The sequence below is a fragment of the Gobio gobio genome (genome assembly GCF_949357685.1).
Source record: "Gobio gobio genome assembly, chromosome: 22".
In the NCBI taxonomy this organism is placed as follows: domain Eukaryota; kingdom Metazoa; phylum Chordata; class Actinopteri; order Cypriniformes; family Gobionidae; genus Gobio; species Gobio gobio.
Genome location: NC_137118.1, coordinates 30,522,716 through 30,549,469, shown reverse-complemented (window position 1 = coordinate 30,549,469; position 26,754 = coordinate 30,522,716). Strand labels below are relative to the sequence as shown.

Sequence of the window (26,754 nt, the reverse complement as noted above, 5' to 3'; positions counted from 1 at the left end):
TTAAGCGCCATTCGAGCGACGTTTCACGTACAAGTATGAAATTCGGTAGACACATGTAACAGGCCAATGCCTACAAAAAAAACCCTGGGCGCAAAGTATGAAAAAATAACAGGAAGTGAGATATTTTAAATTTTCTCTGCAAAAATGTTTAGACGTCGTACTTTAACAAACTCCTCCTAGAGATTTAATCAGATCAACATCATATTTGGTCAGTCTAAGGCCTTGGCGATGTTAAATTGCAAAGATCTTGAGTTTTCGCTGAAGGGCGTGTCCGTGGCGGCCTGACAAAGTTTTATGTTTCGCCATGAAACAGGAAGTTGTTGTAACTCGGGCATACAATATCCGATCTGCCCCAAATTTCACATGTTTTATTAGAGTCCTGACCTGAAGACATCTACATGCCAATATTCGGTTACAGTCATAGCGCCACCTGTGGGCAACTGGAAATGACATGTTTTACACTGTGATTAACTTCTCATTGAGATTTAACCAGAACAACAACATATTTGGTCAGTCTAATCTTAAGGCCTTGGTGATGTTAAATTGTGAAGATCTTGAGTTTTCGCTGAAGAGCGTGTCCGTGGCGGCCTGACAAAGTCTGATGTCTCGCCATGACACAGGAAGCTGTTGTAAGTCAGGCATACAATGTCCACTCTGCCCCAAACGTCACCTGTTTGATAAGAGTCCTGGCTTGAGGACATCTGCATATGAGTTTCAGAATTAGGCATGGAAAAATGGCTCGATAGCACCACCTACAACATTTCAACTAAGTGCCCCTCCCGCTACGTTTCACGTACAGGTATGAAACTCGGTACATACATGTAACAGCCCAATACCTACAAAAAAGTCTCTTTGTGCCAAACCTGAAAAACCAACAGGAAGTGAGATATTTTGAATTTTCTTTGCAAAATTGTTGCAAATTTTGCCATTTCCAGAAGTTGTACTTTAATCAACTCCGCCTAGAGATTTAATCAGATCATCATCATATTTTGTAAGTCTAATCTAAAGGCCTTCGCGATGTTAAATTGCGAAGATCTTGAGTTTTCCCTGGAGGGCGTGTCTGTGGCAGCCTCACAAAGTTCGATGTTTCGCCATGAAACAGGAAGTTGTTTTAATTCAAGCACACAATGTCTGACCTGCCCCAAACTTCACAAGTTTTATAAGAGTCCTGACCTGAACACATCTACATGTCAATATTCAGTTACAGTCATAGTGCCACCTACTGGCAACAGGAAATGGGATGTTTTACACTGTGATTAACTCCTCATTGAGATTTAACCAGAACAACATCATATTTGATCAGTCTAATCTAAAGGACTTTGTGACGTTAAATTGCGAAGATCTCAAGTTTTCGCTGAAGGGCATGTCCGTGGCGGCCTGACAGTTCATTGTTTCGCCATGAAAAATGAAGTTGTTGTAACTCGGACGTACAATGTCCGGTCTGCCCCAAACTTCACATGTTTTATAAGAGTCCTGACCTGAACACATCTACATGCCAATATTCAGTTACAGTCATAGCACCACCTGTGGGCAACAGGAAATGACATGTTTTAAACTGTGATTAACTCCTCATTGAGATTTAAACGTATCAACATCATATTTGGTCAGTCTAATCTTAAGGTCTTGGTGATGTTAAATTGTGAAGATCTTGAGTTTTCGCTGAAGTGCGTGTCTGTGTCAAGCCTGTAGTGCTCCTCTCAGAAACTGAAGCTTCTACGCCTCAATCGCCCCCCGGTAGCCGGTCCTAGTATAGCTCCTAAACCCCACCCCTTACATGTATTAGAATGGGCGAGACACACTAAACAATTCAATTACACTTCAAATAATTGTTTTCAAAAGATGGTTTCTGTCATTTTAGGCAGTTTTTATCACGATGATTTCATTTCAAGTGTTCGTTTTTTAAATAAGTTTAGTTTTAGTGAGTTTTTTGATGCTATAAAAACGGGGGGTGTGACATGATTGACAGCTGAGATTGACGGCTTCTCTGAGTGAAGTTGTCACTGAGGCACTAACAGACTTTTTTTGGGAGGAGATTGGAGCTTTAGCTTTAATTTCTACATTTCCATAACTGTTTATTTCACACCATAATAATTAATTGTTCTGCATCTGTGAGAGTGTGGGCGGGCTTTTGATAATCGCGCCTCTACTTCCTGCTCTCTACTGCGCAACTCCGGTCCCGAGATCGCTACTGCGCAGACTCGGTCCCAAGATGTCAGCGCCGTGTACGGGCCTCCGAAAGCTTCAACTATGGTAAGCGGAAGTCAATGAAGTCGCGTCATCCATATTTTATTACGGTCTATGGTCCGTGGCGGTCTGACAAAGTCTGATGTTTCGCCTTGACACAGAAAGCTGTTGTAAGTCAGGCATACAATGTCCGATCTGCCCCAAACTTCACATGTTTGATAAGAGTCCTGACCTGAAGACATCTACATGCCAATATTAGCTAGTCATAGTGCCACCTGCTGGCAAAAGGAAATTCCATGCTTTATTCTTTAATTCCCTCCCAGAAACACATTTAAATATGCCGTCAAGTCCCAAGCATACTAGAAACACATTAAATCAAGCAAAACTTGGCTAAGGGCTAATGTATGCGATTTACGCCACAAAACAGGAAGTTGTTGTAACTCAGGCATACAATGTCCGATCTGCCCCAAACTTAACATGTTTGATAAAAGTCCTAACCTGAAGACATCTACATGCCAATATTCTGTTATAGTCATAGCGCCACCTTCTGGCAGCAGGAAGTGTGGCACATTGAAGTGACTTTGCCATATTTCGCCTATTCTTTACCCACTTAAATGCATGTCGCCCACTATTCACTGTTTTCCTGAGGCCACCGGGTGGCGGTGCATGTGCAAGGGCCCTTTCATCGCTGCTTGCAGCTTTAATTCTTGTTTATCTTTTGTTAATAAAATCTATTTTATTACAATTGTGCTGATAATACAGAAGAGACTCTACAAGTTAGAAATCTCACCAATCTTTCAGATAAATCAGCTGACCAACTCTCCCCACTTTACATTCAATCTAAAATGATTGAACCGCCTCCTGTTTGGAGTGTTCTCTTAGGGCCAAGGTAAAAGACCTTGACTAGTGTCCCAAACTAATAGAGGGGGAAGGTGGTCATCTGATGTACTCATAACCACACCTTAAGTGACGTGTGATCCAAAAATCACAACGTCAGCGGTGACGTGAGTGCCAATCACTACCTTACTTAACGTCCTTGGATGGACGAAGGTAAAATCACTACATAATTGGCGTCCCTGGGTGGGCCCGAAAGTGAAATTATTACACACCTCTGATTGGCCATTGCTTGTAAGTGGATACATTTGACGTTCTCCAGAGCGCAATATGCACTGGAGCGCTTGCCGAATCTGTTTCGCCAATATAGTATTACAATATCAACTGAGAGTACTTTTGCAGAAATAATGCACTCGCACAAATGTGACCACGACAAATCTAACACATTCTCAAAAAATGGTCACAGTCTGGAGCCCTGCTTGTCCTGGGAAATGTTTGATTTTCAAATATCAAAATTATTAATGATGTAATTTTTGCCATAATTTGTTTTCTGCTGATATAATAAATAAATAGAAATAATAATAATAATAAATAAAATATCTAAATAATCTTTGGCATGCTGGTAAATACCACAGAAAGGTTTTTTTTTTTTTTTGCTTTAAAATATTACTATTCTGATTAATTCATTTGCATAATGTATTGTGATTGGTCCTCAGGATGGAGAGTTTTCCTGCTGTAGCTGGTCGAGTGTTGCAGGAGTTTCGGGCTCTCCTCCAGCACAGCCCGTCCCCCCTCGGCAGCTCACGCATGCTGCAGATCATCACAATTAACATGTTCACCATTCATAATGCACAGATTAGAGGTAAAAATACAACAGCAGTGGCCATAGAGCTTCTCCCGTCCATTGAAAATAATCTTTCTTGCTTCTCACTTTATGCCACTCAATTTTTCTCTCTTTCTTTCTCATAGCTGAAGGGCAGGGTGAAACTCGGTCCGTATTGGAGGAGCAGACCATATCCCTAGGTTTAGCAATGTTTGGTCTCCTTGTCCAACGTTGCACTGAACTCCTGAAGGAAACACCTGCTGGTGAGTAGATGATCTACTACATAGACAGCACTACTGTTCATTTACATTTAAAAAGCAGACATAAAAGTAACTTATAAGTTACATTCCCTAGTAACTAATTACTCTTGATATACAGTAATTGGTAAAGTTATTCAAATCCTTTGCTTTTAAAAGAAAAAGTTAGACAATGTAATTAGGTAAGAGACTTATTTTGGCCAAAATTTGGACTGCACAGAGCTTGCAATACCACTGTGCATTACAACATTACTATAATCTTTTTTTAAAAATCTAAAATGACAACATGAATCAACATTGTGTTGCTATATATGTAGTTAGGATTCTGGCTTAAAAGAAAGCTGTCTATGTAGACAACAACACAGTAAGGTTTTGGAACAAAACATTTGCATTCTTCAATCTACATTCTTAAAGGCCTTTTCACATTGAGAGTGACGCGATAAAGCTAAACGAATCGCAGAAGAACGGAGCTTTCACAATGTATGCGAAACGATTGATTGCCTCGCTATCTTGTATATCTTGTCTTGTACGTATATATCTTGTAAATTTTCTCATTTGGCTTTAACCTCGTCCGTTGCACAACATACAATAGTAAATTAAGATGCATACATTTTGCTACTACACAGAAACCATCATCGAACATGTGTAATAACTTCCGACTGCGATCTAAAGTGGATTTTTATAACTCACAACTGCGATTTATAAAGTAAAGATTTAGTGATGTTAACTCGCAATTGTGTTATAAACTAAGAATTGTGAGATGTAAACTCACAATTGCGTGTTATAAAGACAGAATTGAGAGATATAAACTCACAATTTGAAAAAAAGGGGGTGCAATTTACTAGATATCTTTACATAAATACTATTTTCTACTTAAAGCTATATATCATTTCGTTATTTTTATTAACCCAAATAATGACTCATCCGCTAGGTTGCACGTGAGGGGGAAAAAAATAGCTTCCTTCCACTTAAGAGTTGAGCTCCATTTATTTTAATATATCTCTTTACATAAATACTATTTTCTACTTTAAAAAAAATAATTTTGTTTTTTTACTAACCCAGTGTTTTGTATGTGAATGCTGTTTCACGTGAATATTACCACAGGAGTGAAGCACAAAGCTTTGTTTAGCCTAGATAGGAAATAAAGGTCAGATAGCACTTTTTCATTCTGTTTTGCGATCTGATCACTCGATTTTCCGTGAGTTTTAACAATAGGCCTAGTCCATTTTATCCCAATGGACATCTCGTTTCTTTTCCCAAATCTTCACTCACGTCGCAATTCTGACTTTATAACTCACAATTGACCCGTCGGTAAGCCCTGCCCCCCTTAGTTACTCTTGCTAACTCGGACAAACAAACATTAGAGTTGCTAACAGTCTTACAATGACAGCTGTCAGTGTCCTTATCCCAAGAGGTTTTTGGACACAGAATGTAGCGGACCCCATCTGAATGATGGCTAAACTTTACTGATGGTTTATGAAGTTTATATTACATCGTTTTTCACTCCAAAAAAAAACACCGTAAGAGTTGAACAAACAAAGCAGAAGTGCATTAACGTCTCATTCACAAACTCTCTCTCTCTCCATTGCATTATCATTAACATACGCAGAAAATTATACGAAACACTCATACAACTAACAGTAAACAAACATATACAGACCTTATACCTTTTCGGGGGTGCTAATAAACTGTAAACTTTGTATCTGAAAACAACTAAATGGTAAACTGTTAGCTCTCCCTTTCACTACCCACAGACTATAATACCCATCAAAATAGGAGTCCTCCTTAAAAAATATACTAAAACAAATTAGACTATAAATCACAATAAAGTCTGTGACACAGAAGGACCACCTCTCGTCGAGGAGCATTCAAGTGGGACTTAAATATATAAAATATTTTAAAATAAATATGGTGGGAGATTAATTTGGAAGCTAGGGTTTACAGATCTCAATGCAAGCGGGAGAAGCCTCATTATGGTCGTCACGATCACAGATGACAACATCCAGGATCAACACTGTTCATGTACCGCAAGGTAAAATTTAATTAATTTACATTTAACCATCTTAATATGGAGAGATGCACTGAAATGTAGATCTTCGTTTTTTACTTACACTGAGACATGTACATGACTAACAGTACATGACGTGAGAACTGTTAGTTATTTTGGTTTGTATGTTAGCAGGGACTCACTAACTTTAATCGTAAATTAATGAGAGTATGACAACTATAATATCCTCTCAGGATACCTGGAATCAGTGTTACAGTACCCCAGACACATCGTTTTACCATTTTTGTAGCATAAACACTATCAAACAGATGAGAGCATAGGATTTTCCAATGTTTCTCTATGGCGCTGAAACCTAAAGATGTCAGAGTTCCGGTCTCAGCGCAACTGATACTCAGCTGCCACTGGCTCATCTGCGTTCAAGGGGAGGGGCTTACGATAGGTCAATTGGGAGAAAAAAAGTCAGAATAGCAAGATGAAAAGTCACAATTACCTTTTTTAGATTTTATTCTGTGGCGGAAACAAGCTTCTTAATCAATCAATGTATGATTAAGAGCTCATATTAAAAACTGATTTTATAATTCATGGCAATAAACTACGCCACTTACAATATATTACTTTAGGGTGTGATCCTTGTCTTTCATTCTCACCGTAGTAAAATTGAAAATGTCCTGGAAAATGATTGCTAAAAAAGAGTGGGAACCCTGGTTATGATCACATATTATGATTGACAGCTCTAGAGCGAATGAGCTCTCTGACTCTGTACACTGTTTCAAGCTCTTCAGATCGCATAAGTCAGTGGAAAATTAATAGAAAGGATCATCTGTATAAAGAACATTTAAGAATAAACCTGTTCTCAGACACCAATGATAACACTCAACATCCATTCAGCAGCAGCTTGGGTAAGCTCAAATCTAGTTGGACAGCTCATTTCATCGCGGGGCGACAGAGAAAAATCGACACGCTGCGATTGTTCACGCCCGGTGTGAATAGCTTAGGGATAGGGATCTATTGTTTTGATTAAAGAATGTCATCGCAGCATACGTTCACCCTGTTTAATCACGCTTGGTGTGAAAGGGCCTTAAGAGGTTAAGAGGCCTCATTCTAGTTAAAAATCTCGGTATTTGGTAGCCCTATGCTGCTTTGTCTGTTAGTGTGATTTCTCTTTTTTGTCTCTCACAGAGCCTATCCCAGCAGAAGAGCTGGGGGAGTTTGATGAGATGGATGATGAAGAGGGGATGGTACGGGTGTCCGCTTTCCTGCCCGACCTCAGAGAGCTGCTGCCCAGCATGAAGGTCTGGTCCGACTGGATGCTTGGACACCCAGACAAGTGGAACCCTCCTCCCTGCAGTATTCAGTGAGTCCTGCTCGCTTTGTGTTCACAGGACTGTGTTGATTTGAAGCTGAGCTGGAGTAATATGGTTCTCTGTGTGTTTGTAGGGGGAGTCCAGATGTGTGGCAGTGTCTTGCAGATCTGTGCAACTCTTTCTCACATGTGTATCATGGTGAGGTTCTGCTATATAAAGCTGATGCAGATGGAGAAGGAGATGAGGAGCTCAGAGTCCTGCAGCTAGATGAGGACAAAATGCTCTCTGGCTTTGTCCCACTGCTCGCTGCCCCACAGGAAGCCTGCTATATAGACCAAGGAACAGATGCGGTCAGTAATGTACACATGTATACATAATAACACATTACATCATTGCACATTACACTCCCATATTGCATGCTTGGATGAATAATGTATTAAATTAGGACTCTTTAGATTACAATAATTAGCTATTTAACCTTTATTTTATTGATTTATTTTAGTTAAAACTCTACTCTAAATTATTTTAATGAAAACATTAGTTACTTATTTATTTCAAATTCTAATTTGATTAAATTGACTGCCTCTTGGGTGAATAATGTATCAAAATTGGTGCTCTTAGTAGGGCTGTCAAATAAAAATTTGAATTTCGAATGTTTGTCGAATTTACAAAAAAAATGCACATCCGTGCATTCGAATTTTTGGTAGAGGCGCGTGAGACATGATGATGACGGAACTGATGTGGTTTGTTTATCCAGTACAGCGCGGTGCTAGCCTAGAAATCTAGACGCACCCTAGCGGCAGCAAATCTAATTTGCAGCCAGGGTAGTCTAGCAACTCTCCGTTGGCATACGAGCTGGAAAAACCAAACTCTGGTCAGGCCAATCACATCGTGTATATAGTCGGTGGGTGGGCTTAACATAATGACGGCAGAGTTGCCGCGGTTCCGCGTGCTACTCGTAAACAAAGAAGCTGGCGAACAGTGGTCTTTCGAATCGGCTTTGGCCACGACTCTGGAAGACTTGGAGTTAAGATTTTCTTTAAGAAAAGAACAAAGAACGGCACTGAAGTCATTCTTAAGAAAGGAAGATGTGTTTTCGGAGGTTTGCCGACCGGATACAGCAAAAGTTTAATCTATCAACTATCTCCGGTTCACCTTCTTCGTTGCTCTGGTTGGTTGTAGCGCTATCCTATTGCGTGCAGAGGGAATTTGAAAGACAACAGTTTATCCCGCCCCTCGGATTGAGCAATGCCAATGCTGAGTTCCCAGACCCAACATCTTGATGTGGGTCTTGCTTGTCAGGCTAGCGCGGTGCAGCTGTGTTGTTCATTTGAAAAAAGGCGGAAAAAACAGTTAGGACTCGGAGTCAGAGAGAAAATGGGCAACCTGTTCAACTGCGTATACAGTCAGATACAGAGCAGTGCAGAAGAAGGCAATCAGGGCTTTGGAGCATGAGGTGGATATAAATGAAAGAGAAGATACGCTACTTGCTGACGAAAATCCTCTCAGTTGGTGGCAAAATCATGCGGTATAACGTTATATGTATCCACATATTGCGCAGCTGGCAAAGACAAACTTGATCATACCTCACCAAAAAACGTTCAGTACTCGCTGCAGGTCAAGTTGACTGTATGGTGTTTTTGACGAGCAATATGTAGTAGGGATGGGCAACAGTGGTCGAGTAATCGAGTACTCGAACGTGACAGCGATCATCGATCATGAGAACGATGATCGCCCTGAAAAATATATATTTGTCTCTTTTTTATTGGTTATTGCGTCGTTTTGAGCGGTACCGGAGGTCTGATTGATTAGTGTTATACAGCGCCTCCAGACCGCGGCGAAATAAAGTGAAACTGAGGCGTGCACTGCAGTGATGTCTGGAATCACTGTGATCATTAAATGGTTAGTGCAAGATGTGCAGCGCCAATCTGTCATAGCCTACATAGCATTATAATGAGAACACAATGGAAATAGAAAGCTGTAAATGATCTGTGCTTAGTTCCCCGTGTATCAGCTGATCCACAGAGAAACTAGCGAGAACACTAGCGCGTGAAGTTCATGTGCGCATTCGTGTCCTTTTCTGCAGATGCACGTTGTAAGATACTTTTATGTTTTCTATATCTGATTAATCTAATATAAGAACCGTTTGGTTGAGCTTAATAAGCTAGAAAAGCGCTGCCGTTATACCGGCTGTTGTTCATTCTCTTCAGTTTCAGCTCAAACGCATATTTCATGCTCGACATGATGGTTTAGAGACGGTCATATTCTTTTTAGATAGGCTATTTCTTTCTCAGAATCATTGATATTAGTAATGCAGCAGTGCTAAACTGTTCTCGTATTTTTTAACAGTAGACCTAGTTTATTTAAAGTTGTTTTTCGCTATGAGTTCGAAAACGCGCAGTGATGTTTGTAAACGCTTCGATCATGAATAATAAAATTAAGTGCATGATGTGCAGAGTCAATCTGTCAAAGCATTATAATGAGAACAGGATTTTAATAAAATGTTGTTTCTGTGTGCTTTCGTTGTCCGTGTATCAGCGTTGTTAAGGGAAGAGCGCATTCAAAATGTTCCGTTTCAAACCCTTCGCCTGTAAAATCTAGCACGCTGAAGTTCACGTGCGCATTCACGTCCTTTTGTGTTGATTTATGTCGTAATAGGTTCATAATAATCTTCATATTAATATTGATATAGGGTGCGTTTGGTTGAGTTTATTAACCAGCTAGCAAGCTCTGTAGGGTGGTGTTATTTCACAGTTTCAGCGCAAAGGCAATGCGCGATATTACTGACTTGGTTATTTGAGACGGTCATTTTATAAAGATGTTTCTTTTTCAAAGACATTTATGCATCATAATCTAGCAGTTATTTTTTGTTTTATATGTTCATGTTTTCATATACCCGTTTTCATGTCACGTTTGTATTTGTCAACAACCATTTTCATAACAGTATTTTCATTATCTCAATGACGGACAGGCCCCGCCCCCTGCACATGCCCCGCCCCCAATTACTCGAGTACTCGTTTTTGAGACCTATCGATGATCGAAATGAGAAATTGACAAAAATGCCCATCCCTAATATGTAGATGTTTAGTGAGTGGAAATGGATTGTTTCTGAATGTCTGCTATTTTGTTTTCACATGACGTTGTCGTGTTTTCTCAGGTTACTGATGCACTTGCAGTTTTATGCACTTTTGTTACCTAATTTTCCTTACATGCTCATTAATGAAATTATATTTTATTTAATAACAATTGTTTGAAAAGTTAATGCACTGTAAAAAGTGAATGTCATTCCATTTCAATAAAAGACGCAATGCTTGATTTGGTTTCATTTGCTTGTTGCGCTCGCTTGCGCCCTCTTGTGGGCATAGGAGACAATACAGTACTTTTTCCATTAAGCATTGCCTTTACTTAAAAAACATGTGCTGCCATTCTTATTCTGATCAGTTATAGAAATCACACAACTCAATGAATCACTTTAGTCAAATTCATTGTTAGTTTTATGATATTAAACATATTTCATTGAATAAATTAACAGCTGTAGTTACCTCACATTGTTTCTGTATGGAAGGCTATAGCAGCTGACTGTAAGAGAGTGACCGTTCTGAAGTACTTCCTGGAAGCTCTGTGCGGGCAGGAAGAGCCACTGCTGGCTTTTAAGGGAGGAAAGTACATTTCCATGGCAACACCTCTTACAGCCAGCGCAAATACTGAGAACAAGATGCAAATGCAAGAACAGGTACAGCAAACCTCTCATTTCCTGGATGAATGAAATAGAATTTCATCTGTTTTGTTTTGCATTTCCCTGAATCGTCAACAATCTTTTTCCAGTAACCCACCCAATATAGTAGAGTGTGTGGTTAGCTATCTGGGCAATGCACTGCTAATTCCACTGTTTTCTCAGGAGGATGATGTCATTGTGGAGGAATCATCTCTCTCAGCATCAGAAGGGGATATCGATGGAGAGATTGATGGAGACGGAAGTGAGGATGATATCAGAGAGCTGAGGGCACGGCGCCACGCTCTCACACACAAGCTGGCACTGCAGCAGAAACGCAGGGACAAGATACAAGTATTTCAAGATGCCATCTTTATCTATACACATTGTTTACTTCTAATGTTAGTGTTTCATGCACCAGAATAAATAAAGCTAATTAATTAAAGCTGACAAAGTGTCCGTTTCTGTCGTCCAGGCTGTTCTACAGATGGGTGGGCAGTTGGAGATTGAGATCAGGCCATTCTATCTAGTCCCTGACACAAACGGCTTCATAGATCATCTGGAGGGCCTGAGGAAGCTTTTGGCCTGTGGGACGTACATTCTGGTTGTGCCTCTTATCGGTGAGACCCTCTTTGATCATTAAAATGCACAAAAATGTTTCACTCTTCCTTTCTGTCTAATGTTTCTCTGTGTCTTTGTGACAGTGATCACGGAATTGGACGGCCTGGCTAAAGGGCAGGACAGTCGTGAGGGGATCAGTAATGGTGCCCATGCCCGACAGGTGCAGGAGAGAGCCAGAGCAGCAGTCATGTTTCTAGAGAAAGCCTTTGAGTCCAGAGATCCTTGCATCAGAGCACTTACCAGCAGAGGAAACACACTGGAGTCCATCGCCTTCCGCAGTGAGGACACCTCTGGACAAAAGGTTTGTGTGGCGTTAATCTACAGAGGATTATGCTGTTTCACACTTGGTTCAAACCTCAGTTTTATTCAATTCCTCTCTTTCCATATTGTTTTGTTTTTATCTGAACCTTTGTAAGTTTTCCATCAAGTTGAGTGCTAAAGGTGAGGATTCGTCAGCAGTAATTCGGGGGCGGGTTGCTTGAATTGTGGGTTCATTAGCCAATTATTCTTAATGAAAAACACAGCAACAAAACAGTACAATGACAAACTCCCTTAAATAGGCGCTTTTACATTTCGCTTTGAAACCAAATCTTCTGCGATCATCTTGTCATTCAGCTCCTCACTCTCGTGATGAATGAAATCTGACTCCTGCTGCAGTTTGTTCTGCGACTCTCGTTTGGCTCACACTGCACGTTCAGTTTTTAATTGTAGTTAATCTGTTCTCTAACTGAACAAAATGATTTTACTACTATAATATATCAAAACTGGGACGTAACAGACCTGTGTGTTTTGTATCACTATTGCAGTGTCCGTTCTCGGAGCATATAAGCCCTGCACATATAAGTGTGAGGTGCGCCGCTTCTCCAGATTCCTGCTTTTATTAGAGAGAAGAATATGTTCAGCCCCTTCACTCCGAAGCTTCGAATATTCAATGTTTGAGCTTCGAAGCTTCAGTAGTAATCAACATTGAATATTCGAAGCTCAAAAAATGGTATTCGGACCAGCCCTATGGTTGGTCTATTATTATTCTTCTCTGAAATGAAATGATTTTTTAGGGACTAAACATGCTCAAAAACTCATGAAACTTTGCACACACATCAGAAGTGAAAAAGTGCCACCTACAAAATTCCAATTAAGCGTTTGTGCTACTTGTATGTTTCACGTACAAGTATGACATTCGGTAGACACATGTAACTGCCCAATACCTACCCTGGGAGCAAAATCTGAAAACCCGACAGGAAGCGAGATATTTTGAATTTTCTCTGCAAAATGTTATATTTTGTATTATTTTCATTACAGTCAGGAAATGTATCATGTTGACTAACAGCCATTTAAATTCATGTAGCCACAAAATTCATGTTAGTTACAAAATGTTCAATGTTGATTTCCACATTATTTCTCACTAAATAAAAATATTTTTTTAATTATTTTTTGTTTATGCTACCCCTCAAAAGTTGGAGGTCAGTAAATCCGCGTTTCCACCGTAATTATCCGGAACAATTTGTCCCAGGTACTTTTTTCTCCAGGAACATCAACACCCCCACCCATAGTCCTATAGCAGTTCTGATTTATATGCTGTTTAATGTTGATGACCGCGTTATTTTACATATGATATCAATTGTTTCTGCTTCTTCTTCAAATGTCTTTTGATCAGGAGATTCAGTACTCTTTCAGAAGATTTGCATAGTGCCCCCTATCATATAACAGTGAAAACGCGTAAAGCCGTCAATGGCGGGGAAAGAGTTAAAACTCTCACATAAGTCACAAGACAAGGAGAGACTGCGTAGCTACACCGTAGGCTGTGTGATACGCGCGTACCCAACGCCGTACCCTGACGTGCTCCTCTCGAAAAATAGAACAACGCGTCAATTCTACGCGGACCGCAAGCGCTGTGATTGGTCTGCCAGAACCCCTCCCTCAGGTCAATAAATAAAAAAAAAATCTGCTATAGGAGTGTGTGTGTCCAGAAATGGGATGATAGTTCCTTACGTCTGCTATAACACAATATTTTGTAGTCCAGCGATTCTTTATTCTAGTAAATAAATACATAGATCCGCTGAGTATAGTTTATTTATTTTCTCATTAAAACCAAAGATGTTAATCAGTAATTGTATATCAAGAACAGGGACACATTAGGGTACATTTCGTGAATGAAATCCCCGCAACAGCAATCGATTGCTCGAGCCACCGCTTGTGAAAACAGCGGCCACGAGCACTCTGCATGATTTCACAAACGCATTCCAGCGCCAGATCACCTTATTTAACTTTACTAATCAACTAGAGATGCTTAATTTGTATTAGATACAACAACTCAAGCTGCAAGAAAAGCCGCTCTCTCACTGCTGCTGATATTGCGACATGAATGTACACATTCTACACAACAAGCTGCTTCTTCTTCGGCTGTTGTCTTGATTACACCAACATGCCCGAGGACACTGCCTACTAGCGTCTGCATGTGTAATTGCACATTGGACAACAGCGCAGAAGTATAAATGCGTAGCCTACGGCGTACACTCGACGCAGAAGTATAAATTGGCCTTGAGTCTAACAGTGGTCTTCTGGGAACGTAACACTCAGACACGGTTCTGTGGTTTGGAAAACGATTTCACATCAACCGCAACTCTAGTGTGAAAAAAAGGTTAATTTTAAAGTTCATAAAGGGATGATATGGGACTATAAAGTCTGTTTTAAAGCCACCCGCTCATTCTTTCCTTCTTTCCCCAGGGCAACAACGATGACGTCATCCTGTCTTGCTGTCTGCACTACTGTCAGGACAAAGCCAAGGACTTCATGCCTGTGGAGAGAAGTCAGTTCACTTACATTTACTTGTTAAAGGGCCGTTCACACAGGACATGGGCTTTTGCATTCCATCTGCATTTGCTTTTAATTTTTAGTCTATAGTCTAAAGTTGATCCCACTTTATGTTAGGTGGCCTTAGCTACTATGTACTTATTTTGTTCCATATGTTTCCATATGTGTGAACACAATTCAGCAGTGAGCCAAACTCCCTTCAAATAAAGACTGGAGCCAGGGTGTAGTTTCCAAAACTCCTGATGTTTACTCCAATATACATTGAATGAGAATGAAATGACAATGCTTTCGAAGGCTTGAACATTAAAGAAAAACTGGAGCAGCAGTCACATGCAGCTTAATGCTTGAGAGAGCTGAGCAAACTGAACTAAAAATGGCTGCTCCCTTGCTTAGTCGGGTAATTTTCAAAATAAGAGTCCCAGACAAGAAACCTACAATACTTAATTCAACAGACAGAACAAGCCTGAAAGGGAAAGGTGTCAAAATTATGCATTTCTATAGAAAATCCCATTAAATGGCTGAAAGCGGCCCTTCACCAAATCGGGCGTGCGCATGCGTCACGTGGTCCTAAAGAAGCTTGCAAACTTTTATGGACTTTGGGCCATTAATGGGGTTTTAACTCTGATAAAGGTGAAAAAATGCTCTATATTATCCTATGCAAAATGACCATTGAATGACTGAAAAATGGTCTGCTCTGCGCAAAACTTCACCAAATTAGCTGAGCAAGTGCGCTATATTATTCTAAAGAACTTTTATGGAGATCGGGCCACCAGTAGAGGTATTACAGTTTAAAAGGTTTAAAAAGAAAACACCACATTTCCATGATAAATGAGCTGAAAATGCAAAAATGTACCTCTTTCCTCTCCGATGCACATGTCAAAATGCTTGATAAAGTTTTTGTAACCAGCAGCTCAAAAATCAAGTTCTCAGACCCTATAGTTTATTTTTATAGGCTTTTTTTAGGCCCTTATTAGGGGTTCAAGCCTGAAAGGCTGAAACCCTATTGTAATCACTAAGTTTCCCATGATGCATCATTCTCCATCTAAAACTGATCGGGCAGACCAAACCGTAAGTCGTAGAGACTGGAAACTTTCAGGGCTGGTAGTACTCACACCGACTACCAGCGTCACCCAGGCACGCCCCTCGAAATGTTCATTGGAGAGAGACTATCAATAATTATGAAAAAAAATTAGATTTTTTAATTCATAGTCTCTAAGGGGAACCAAAATGTTCAACGTGTCGGGACAGAACAAGATATTTTCGCTAAACTCAGGTCACATGTCTATAAGCTGAAACGTCGGTCACATGACAAAAATTGCGACGATTGGCCACTTGGTGGCGCTGTAAGCGGAAAAAAATGTCATGAAAATGGCTATAACCACACCCAATCACTAATCTGATAAGTGGCATGCAGTGTCTTTGTCCAGGGTGCCATGATAGTCTATGAGAACATTGGTGTATCTCAAAAAACACAGTTTGCATCATCGGTACAATGCCTTGAAGGAGCCTTAGAAGTTTCAAGCCAGTATTTTTCACGAGAGTCACCTCCTTAGACTCCTGAATCCTTGCTGAGTCCAACGATACCAAACATGGCAGGTTTTGCCTTATGGTTTGTGTAACTGTGTAATTTAGCGCTTACTAAACTTTTGCGATTATCTCCGAAACCGCTAGTCCGATCGAGACAAAACCACCACAGGAAATTTGATAACATAGGTCAATAGCTAAACAATAATGTCCAAATGTCAAAACTATGATATGAAGTAAAATCCAATCAATGTTGCCCATCTGTTGTGAACTTCTTTTGTTTCTTGAAGTAGAGACCAGGAGAACTTGGATAGGTTTTTCAGCAGGATTCTTTATTGAGAAAAGCGTGCTGTCTTTCCGCTGAGGTCATCAAGTCTCACTCAAGGAGTTGTACATTGTAATTTATCTACATTTCAGGGGGAGGGATTATACAGCAGGGGAGGAGACACTCTGAACAATACAATGCAAATGTTGTATAGGTAAAAGGACACACCCTACTTAACTGGGTCACCCGTCCAGATTCAATCAGCATAACAGTGTCATTCAAATGCATAGATGCTAATCCAATCACTCAAGGGCTCCAAGAGCCATTAAAGACAAAATGGTGCTCATTTTTCTTAGAACAGGAACTGGCCGGGAAGATACAGGTTTTGGGAAACCCGCTCAGACAGAGTATCTCCAATCCTAATCCCAATCAGCCAAACGATATTGTGTTCTGAGCTTGTTATGGTAAATGGTCAGGAAGTGCATAAAGACAAAAGGCGTAGGGTGCTTTCACACTTGGTTCGATTGCCTGGACCGAACCCGAGTTCGATTGCTCCCCCCACCCCTGCCCCCGCTGGACTGTGTTCATATTATATTATTTGGGTCCAAACCGGGGTGCGTTTGCGCCATCAAAGCAGCAGCTGTTTACCCGTTTGCTTATTAACGACAGCGAGCGTGAAGGCGGCAAAATGCATAGCGTTGCTCACCTCACTTTAATATTTTAGTTTTTTAACCGTTGGTTTTGTTTCTAAAGCTTCAGTACATAATGGCACTTGCGTCTATATGCCGCAAATGTACTGCAATGCTCTAAAGAACGCTGAAGACGAGCAGAAATGAGATCTACAGCTCTCTGTTTGCAGTATGTCAGTCAGGCTCGTCAGGAAAATGAGTGAAACACACACAAACACACATTTTTATCAAATCATACATCCTTTAATAGCGCTTCACTTCCGCGATTTAGTACGATTGCGTTCACAGCAGCAGCGAACCGTACCGGGGTTCACATGAACTGTACCCCAGACCACCCTTTTTAAGCGGACTCTGGTACGGTTCGCAGGTGCGCACCCGAGTTCGGAAGACCGCGTTCACATCATCCAAACGTACCAAACTCTGACGTCAATCGAACCCGGGTGCGCACCAAAACTGCTAGTGTGAAAGCACCCTTAATGTCTCCAACCCATGGGCTGATTAACTTAATCATGTTAGAATGTAGTCAATCTTTACCTTAAACTATACCACAATATTTCAAACATTAATACATTTGTAATCTTACACCCATTAGTCATTTTTGTACTCTCATAAATATACTGCAAGTGTCTATAATGGGGTGTCCGATCCTGCTCCTGGAGGGCCACTGTTATTCAAGGTCTAATTAGGCATACTAGAAACTTTCAGACAGGGGTGTTGAGGCAACTTGGATCTAGACTCTGCAGGACAGTGGTCCTCCAGGGCCAACTTTGGACACCCCTGGTCTATAACCTCAAAATTAAGTGAGATATTACAAATTTGACACACTCTGAGGACACCTAAAAAAGTGGTGGAGATACGGCAAGACGTGGTGCTATAACTGCCAATTTTTGTAAACATTTTTATTTAAAAAATGATTCCTTCGTAAATGGTCTTTTTTCATATGATCTAAGTTTATTTATTTATTTGGATCCCCATTAGTCAAGTCAAGTCAACCTTTTTTATATAGCGCTTTTAACAATGTAGATTTTTTCAAAGCAGCTTTACAGTGTTAAACAGGAAAATAATGCAGCATAATTTTATTCAGCTGTATTGCCATTCTGGAAAAAACGCTGATGTCATCAGTTCATTTCAATTATCATACAGTGACAGTGTGGGCTTTAGATCAATAATTAGATCAGTAATTTAGTTTAAATGGTTAATTTAGTTTATTAATTAGATTTATTTCGATGTTTAGTTGAAAAAAAAATGTTTGTGTCCCCATTAGCCAGTACCTAGGCAGTAGCTACTCTTCCTGAGGTCCCAACAAGTAAAAAATACATTAATCCACAACAATAAAAAGTCAATGAAACATACAAACCCAAAATTAATTTCAAATATCAAAATCAACAATTTACTATTGTGCCATTAAATGTTCCTTTAAAGACTTTAAAGAACTTTTTTTTATTTTTTATTTTACTTCAAATATGTAATATGCAATGGTAAATCATTCCATATTTCCATTCCTCTGTTACAGTATGTTGTTTTACAGTAGTTTTCGAAACCAGAAGTAAAAAACCTCCCTTTGATGCATGCCTGGTGTTGAAATTATGATTAGTACTACTATGTAAAAGTTGACATTACAGGACATTAGGAACTCTCGACAAATTATTTCTTATAAAACAAAGCAGAGAGACAATCTTCAATTACCTTTAATTATTAATCTGAAATAGTTATTCTAATAGTATATCTGGCTTTCGTGAGTGACATTTATGGATCACCAAAATGCTTTTGGTTTTTGTCAAGTTTACAACCAACATATTACTCTGTACCTACTTCGACCAATTGTAATTCCTCATCCAAAGCAGTAGACAACTGCTTAATTGATGTTGCAGTTAAATATAATTTTGTTTCATCTGCATACATGACTGTCCGTGCACACTTTAAAACAAGAGGAAGTTTATTGGTAAAATAGAAAATAGTAATGGTCCTGAACAACTTCCTTGAGGCACACCACATTGTAACTCTTTCACATCTGAAAAACTTCCGATATAAAATACACAATGTCCCCTATTAAACAGATAACTTTTAAACCAATGTACAGTATGAAAAGTAATTGTAAAATAACACTTACATTTGCTCACAAACTATTGTTTCCAATACTTTGCTGAGAACCATTAGCAAACGTATTCATCATATTTACATTCACTTATTTTAATGTAACATTAAAACATTATTGTCTTTTTCCTGTAAATATTATTTTCTTAATTTGCAATTGACCTCCCAATCCTCCTTGCTCCCAGTTATGTTGGCTGTACCCTTTCAATCTCTTATATGATCTTTTATAAGTTACTTTTGGTTTTCGAATTGGTTACATGCTTGCTAAATAAAACATATATTTTTATCTTTAATTATAAATGTAACTACAGAAATTAATTACAGATGTAATTACATGCAGGTCATTTTTAAAATGTAAGTACAATGTACAGTACAATGTAAAAACATGTATGTACAGAATAAGTGCATTATATAAATTATTAATTTAAATGGTAGTAAATAGTAGTTAAAGGGTTAGTTCACCCAAAAATGAAAAGCAGCCCATGTCATCCTAGGTGTCATACAGTGTCATACAGTGAGGAGAATAAGTATGTCTCCTCACTATATGACATACATCCCATGTCATACAGTGAGGAGAATAAGTATTTGATACACTGCTGATTTTGCAGGTTTGCCCACTTACAAAGCATGTTGAAGTCTGTAATTTTTATCTTAGGTACTCTTCAACTGTGAGTGACGGAATCCGAAACAAAAATCCAGAAAATCACATTGTATGATTTTTAAGAAATTAATTTGCATCTTATTGCATGACATAAGTATTTAATACATCAGAAAAGCAGAACTTAATATATGGTACAGAAACCTTTGTTTGCAATTACAGAGATCATACGTTTCCTGTAGTTCTTGACCTGGTTTGCACACACTGCAGCAGGGATTTTGGCCCACTAGGTTTCGGGGCTATCGCTGGGCAATACGGACTTTCAGCTCCCTCCAATGATTTTCTATTGGGTTCAGGTCTGGAGACTAGCTAGGCCACTCCAGGACCTTGAGATGCTTCTAACGGAGCCACACCTTAGTTGTCCTGGCTGTGTGTTTTGGGTCGTTGTCATGCTGGAAGACCCAGCCACGACCCATCTTCAGTGCTCTTACTGAAGGAAGGAGGTTGTTGGCCAAGATCTCGCGATACATGGCCCCATCCATCCTCCCCTCAATACGGTGCAGTTAGGGCTGTGTCATCTTACAACATACAGTGTCATTCGTAATTGGTTCGGGATTTCGGCGTCAGTCGCAGAACAAACAATACCCCGCTGCAAAGTGTGTTTGAAGTCTGAACGGAACCGCGCTAACGTTACTCGTTTGAGCTGCACGGACATTTCTCAGCTCGGAGCAGTAATAGACAGCGCAGCGGGAGCTCAGCTCACACACGGGCCGATCTCGTGACACCGTTACTACACAGCGCTGGGAGATCCAGCAAGAAATAGTTTGAATTCACCACAGTATTAATAACATCGCTACTGTGAGATCTAGTGGAAGTGTTCAACGCACAATTCTGTTATAAACCACAGATATCAGATCAAACACAGCTGATGTGGAAACAACATGAGAGAAGATCAGGGGTTTCAGTCACAAATCACCAACATTCACCATGATTTACTGTAGTAACACCACGTGGATTTAATGTTGTTGTCATTATTCATCTCAGGGTTAGTACATTTTGAGATTGAAATTCAAGCACTTTAAGGGTTTTCAAGTGCTTCACACTTTTTCCAGCACTTCAAAGCTTCAATATTATCCAATTTTATTTTTTTAATGTTTTGATTTGTAAAACTAAAAGTGTAAAGGGGTATTGTATTGTGGAAGAAAGTCTTTTTTTTATTTTATTTTTATAATTCCTTTATTAATCACTGAAGCTTTTGGTCAGTTCAGTGTGAGATTATAAAAGAACAATGTTAACCTATATTTAATAAAAGCAGAATATTTAAATGGTCCCTATACTTTTTTGAACATTAGCTACTGTTGTTAATAAAAAATAATTTTATCTGCATATCAATTCATAAACCTTTGATATGTATATTGCAATATATATGGTGCCCATCTAGACTGTGAAATAGCCAGGGTTTATTCACATGCTGAAAGTTTTGGTCCCCAGGTATGTGCTACCAAGCCGGAAATATTTTATATAAACAATATAAAGTTAAAACTTGTTTCAATTTCTAATTGTTATCTGGAGATTTTTTTTAAGTAGGGGAAAAATTGATTTAAATAGTAAATCGGATTTTTTGTGAAAAATTTGGGGATTTTTTTTTTTTGGCCATATCGCCCAGCCCTAGGTGTAGTCGTCCTGTCCCCTTTGCAGAAAAGCATCAGCAAAGAATGATGTTTCCACCTCCATGCTTCATGGTTGGGATGGTGTTCTTGGGGTTGTACTCATTCTTCTTCTTCCTCTAAACATGGAGAGTAGAGATTAGAACAAAAAGCTCTATTTTTGTCTTATCAGACCACATGACCTTCTCCCATTCCTCCTCTGAATCATCCAGATGGTCTTTGGCTAACTTCAGACGGGCCTGGACATGCGCTGACTTGAGCAGGGGGACCTTGCGTGCGCTGCAGGATTTTAATCCATGACGGCGTAGTGTGGTACTAATGGTTTTCTTTGAGACTGTGGTCCCAGCTCTCTTCAGGTCATTGACCAGGTTCTGCCGTCTAGTTCTGGGCTGATCCCTCACCTTCCTCATGATCATTGATGCCCCACGAGGTGAGATCTTGCATGGTGCCCCAGACTGAGGGAGATTGACCATCACCTTGAACTTCTTCCATTTTCTAATAATTGCGCCAACAGTTGTTGCCTTCTCACCAAGCTGCTTGCCTATTGTCCTGTCATGCAATAAAATGCAAATTAAGTATTTAAAAATCATACAATGTGATTTTCTGGATTTTTGGATTCTGGTTTAGATTCCGTCTCTCACAGTTGAAGTGTACCTATGATAATAATTACAGACTTCTACGTGCTTTGTAAATGGGCAGCCTGCAAAATCGGCAGGGAGAGCAGGAGGGCTTAAAGAAAAACTAACAGGTCTGTGAGAGCCGGAATTCTTACTGGTTGGTAGGTGATCAAATGCTTATGTCATGCAAAAAAAATTTGGATTTTGAAAATGGATTTTTGAATCCATTCTCACAGTTGAAGTGTACCTATGATAAACATTACAGACCTCTACATGCTTTGTAAGTAGGAAAACCTGGAAAAAATGGCAGTGTATCAAATACTTGTTCTCCCCACTGTATGACATTCTTCTTTCAGACGAATAAAATCGGAGTTAAATAAAAAAAGTCCTGGCTAATCCAAGCATTATAATGGCAGTGAATTGTTGCCTTGTATATGAAGTCCATAAAAGTGCATATATCCATCATAAAACTGCTCCACACGGCTCTAGGGGGGTAATAAAGGCCTTTTAAATAACTACACTCTAAAAAAAAAAGGTTCTATATTGCACCAAAAATGGTTCTTGGCTCGTAATCATAGGGGAACCTTTTTTAGTGCTATATAGCACCAATTTTGGTGCTTCAGTGGTTTTTCAGAGGTTCTTCAACGGTTCTTCAGTGGTTCTTCACCGGTTCTTTGACTAAGGTGCTATATAGCACCTCTGAAGAACCGCTGAAGAACCACTGAAGCACCAAAATTGGTGCTATATAGCACTAAAAAAGGTTCCCCTATGATTACGAGCCTTTTTTTTTTAGAGTGTAGCTTTCGGCGGTCAGTGGTACGCAATTCGACTTTCTGCAAAAGAGTATCCCCTGACACGATGTATAGAAGCATTGCAAGCTTTGACGCTTCTCGCGGATAGTGCTGGGCAACAAACTCAAGCCCCTCTTCTCTTATATCGAAATCCTCTGCCATTTCTCTTTAAAAATTCTCGTTTTAGACTCTAATTCATGACTGGTGTTTTGTTTTGCTCCATCCTCTGCGCTTCTGCGTTCGTCAATACGCATGCGTCAAGGGTTCAAGGGTTACTCTTTCGCCATAAACCGATGCGTATGGCAATCCGCCGGAAGTTAGTTATTTTAGTCTAAAGTTTTAAATATGGATATTTTTCTTACACAAACATGCCACTTCGCTTCAAAAGGCCTTTATTAACCCCCCGGAGCCGTGTGGAGCAGTTATATGATGGATATCTGCACTTTTATGGACTTCATAAACGAGGCAAAAATGAACTGCCATTATAATGCTTGGATGTGTCATATAAACCTAGGATGACTTGAGGGTGAGTAAATCATAGGCTCATTTTCATTTTTGGGTAAACTAACCCTTTAAGGCCACCTAATATAAAGTGGGTAAAGGCCCGGGTATACTTCGGCCGGCCGCGTTCATGCACGGTCCGCATGACGTAATGAACAGTCCGCGTGCAACAGCGTATGCGCCAGCATTACAGAAGAGTCCACTAGGTGGCAATACGCACAGTATTGAGCACAGTGTTCAGCCGTTGAAGAAGAGTGTGAAAAGACCGGTTTTAAAACAACACAGAAGAGTCCACTAGGTGGCAATACGCACAGTATTGAGCACAGTGTTCAGCCGTCGAAGAAGAGTGTGAAAAGACCGGTTTAAAAACAACACGCTTAGAAAAAAAAGAGAACATTTTTGATTCTTCAGTGTTTCTTCCAAACTATGTTGCAATGGTGGATGCACTACAGTTATTCTACGATCATGCCCAGCAAATGTCCCGTTGATGACAGGACTCTGACAGGCTGCCCTCCGATGTCTGGTAGAGCATAGGATATTTTTTTTACTGCGCATTTGTCGAACGCGATCATCTGCTCGCATCCGTGGTGTAGTATACTTTGAAAGACGCACGGACAGGGTCTGGGCGCGGAAAGTGAAGTATACCCCGGGCTTAAAGTGGGTTAGTTCACCCAAAAATAACAATTCTGTCATTAATGTAAGACCTTTGTTCAGCTCTCGGATTTCATCAAAAATATCTTAATTTGTGTTCCGAATATGAATGAAGGTAGCCTGGCGTGGCCATACTCAATTCTAGTCAGAATATGAGTCTGGTACCGCTCCATTGAGCTTTGATTATGGGGCGTGTTTCAACCGAGCCAGGAAAGACCTCAATTGGATAGACCCACAACCAATCAGAGCAACGGAGCGACGCGTAACGTTAGTTGTCAAATGTCAACAGAACTCAACTGCACTGTGTTACCAAGTCAGTGTTTTTCTCCATGTCCGCGGGTTGAAGCGACCCCAATTATGTGGTTATATAAACCCAGGAATGCGAATTTTAGCAGGCAACCTTGCCAAAATAACATATTTTGCCAACCAAACGCCATTTTTTTCCGGAGAACCCCCCGGAAAGTTATTGTTTTGGGCTATAGTTTTGAGTAGCAATTGTGCGCGACATTGCAAAAACACTTGGAACGCACGCACGCTGGATTAAGTAACGTTACAAGAAAAAGATGAGTGTAAACAATCTTTGCCAGTAATAAAATAATTTAAGGATACACAGAGTACTTACCAACACGATCATCGTTTCTGAGAGAAATAGTGAAGGTGAACGCATATACCGTTTAGGATAAGAGCAAATTCAACCCAAGAGCCTTCGATGACGTGGATGATTACGTTACTGTTGATCATCTGTCCATCATCGTCTAAAGCCCGCCCTGACAATTTCATTGGTCCGAACAGTTTCTGTTCGGGCATAATTCCTCCTCTATGGAGCGAGTCCAGACCGAATTGCCCGAGCAAAAAATTTGTGGGCGGGGCTAAATTCAGCTGGCATCCAGGCTAGAATGAAGGTATTACGGGTTTGGAATGACATGAGGGTGAATGACAGAATTTTTGGTGAACTAACCCTTTAGCTTTGTTTTAGCTTGTTCATTCATCTAGGCTCAAGTCAAAACTGATAGGAACTTGCTAGGAACTGTTCTTTGCGAAAGCTTTAATGAGCTAATAAAATATTCAGTTTGAGAAGCACCCATAGATTTCAGGAATTTGGCAATAACTGACCTCGGAATGTCACGACCATCAAGCATTTTATAGAGCGTGTAATAAACATACGTTAACACTGAAATAACATCCCGTTATGAAATGCAAGAATACTTCCTGTGCAATGCTATTTTAATTTGAGTCGTCTTCGGTTTCTTCATGTGTATTTTTCTTTCCTGACTGACTAGTTTTGTATTCTCCACCAGATGGGGCGGCGCGGTTGCGCAGGGAGGTGGTCTTGCTCACGGATGACCGCAACCTGCGAGTCAAAGCTCTCACACGCAACGTCCCGGTCCGAGACATCCCCGCATTCCTGATCTGGGCTAAAGTAGGCTGAACCGCAGGCCTGACCTGCTGCTGTACAAACCAATCATCATCCACTACAACAGTTGGAGATGAGGAAGTGATATCACAGAGAGAGGATGAATATAAAGGGGCAAGATACTACAAGTTTTTGTCAAACTGGCAAAAAAAGTGGAGTGACACATCAAGCTACTTTAACAAGAAAGAAATAAGGATTTTCCCCTTAAAACACAGCGTGCATAGACAACCGCTTACTTCGGAGGGGGAAATAGGTGCGATTGGAGGGGGTTGAAAGCAGTTTAGCTGATTCAGGGGGGTTGATTAAAGTGCAGAAATGCCGTATGAAGAAGAAGCAGGCAAGGTGTACGTGTGTTGGCAAGAGAAACCAGCGTCAGCTGCTCTGCTGTTTAGTGTCAGCTTGTAGTGTTTGTGTGGAGTCACACGCAGGCGGATGAGCTCATTCCAGCGCTTCCGTCACTCTCAAAGGGCCTGTGATGAGGTAAGCACTCCAGTAGGGGGCAGCAGCGTGAGGCGGTCTCACGTTCCTGCTCTGTGGCCCGAGAGGCCGTTTGCGTTTTCATTGCCTACCGGTGCATGCTTGGTTTGCTCTAAGCATGATTGTTTTAAAGCTCTTATTATTTTTACTTACATATTTAAGTTTGCATTGCATTTTTGACTTCAGTTTTGACAGTGTCAGGTTCTTGTTTTCATTTAGGTCACATGGTTTTTTCGTAATACACTCGTAACTGTCAATCTTCTGTAGTAGCTGTGTGAAAGCATCTTTGTGCATCAAGTGTGGGAAATCAAATCAGAAATTGAATTTTGGATTGTAACATCTGTATTCCTGTGTCAAGTAAATACTGATGTAATGGATCTGTCATCAAAGTAGTTTTAATACTAACTAGTCCATTCTACTTATTTAAATTAGGCTTTCCATTGCTGAAAATTATTCACATGGTGTATCTGTCCCTGAATGAATGGAAAATAAAATCTGAAATTGAGGTAGAGCAAAACAGAACTAAGTTTTGTTTCCCTTTTTTTAAAGAAATTAATCGAATTATTTACCCAGATTAATTACTCAATCTTTTTTCGAGTGGGTCGTCTGTGCTTGTTTTTGTTTTTTTCCCCAAAGCTGAAGTATTAGTTCTAATGGAACCTGGTATGTCATCTTGTTAGAGCCTGTTTGTTTTAAAGGTCAACTATCATCCTCCTCACCTTTCTGTTCTGTGGTAACAAAAAGCCAGGTTGTGCTTTAACCAGCATCTGAATTATTCACCTCTGATTACAAGTCTTTCTGGTTTGTTTTTAATGTTGTGAATTTCATAAAAATTTCTGAGTTAATCATTTGTGTTGTCACTGTCATGTCACTATTTCATATAAATGTCTTAATGACTTCTAAAAGGTTTAT

The 26,754-nt window shown here is 40.0% G+C and overlaps 1 protein-coding gene across 1 annotated transcript in view; it reads left to right on the top strand.

The window, feature by feature from the left end:
* Positions 1 to 26,743, top strand: part of smg6 (SMG6 nonsense mediated mRNA decay factor) — a 98,792-nt gene extending 72,049 nt beyond the window's left edge. The window contains exons 10-19 of the mRNA XM_079805380.1: positions 3,735 to 3,880; positions 3,988 to 4,104; positions 7,286 to 7,460; positions 7,544 to 7,760; positions 10,976 to 11,143; positions 11,309 to 11,476; positions 11,598 to 11,742; positions 11,827 to 12,044; positions 14,468 to 14,549; positions 25,250 to 26,743. Coding sequence (XP_079661506.1) covers positions 3,735 to 3,880; positions 3,988 to 4,104; positions 7,286 to 7,460; positions 7,544 to 7,760; positions 10,976 to 11,143; positions 11,309 to 11,476; positions 11,598 to 11,742; positions 11,827 to 12,044; positions 14,468 to 14,549; positions 25,250 to 25,380 — 1,567 coding nt within the window. The 3' untranslated portion in view covers positions 25,381 to 26,743. The remainder of the gene's footprint in view (positions 1 to 3,734; positions 3,881 to 3,987; positions 4,105 to 7,285; positions 7,461 to 7,543; positions 7,761 to 10,975; positions 11,144 to 11,308; positions 11,477 to 11,597; positions 11,743 to 11,826; positions 12,045 to 14,467; positions 14,550 to 25,249) is intronic.
* Positions 26,744 to 26,754: the final 11 nt, after the last annotated feature.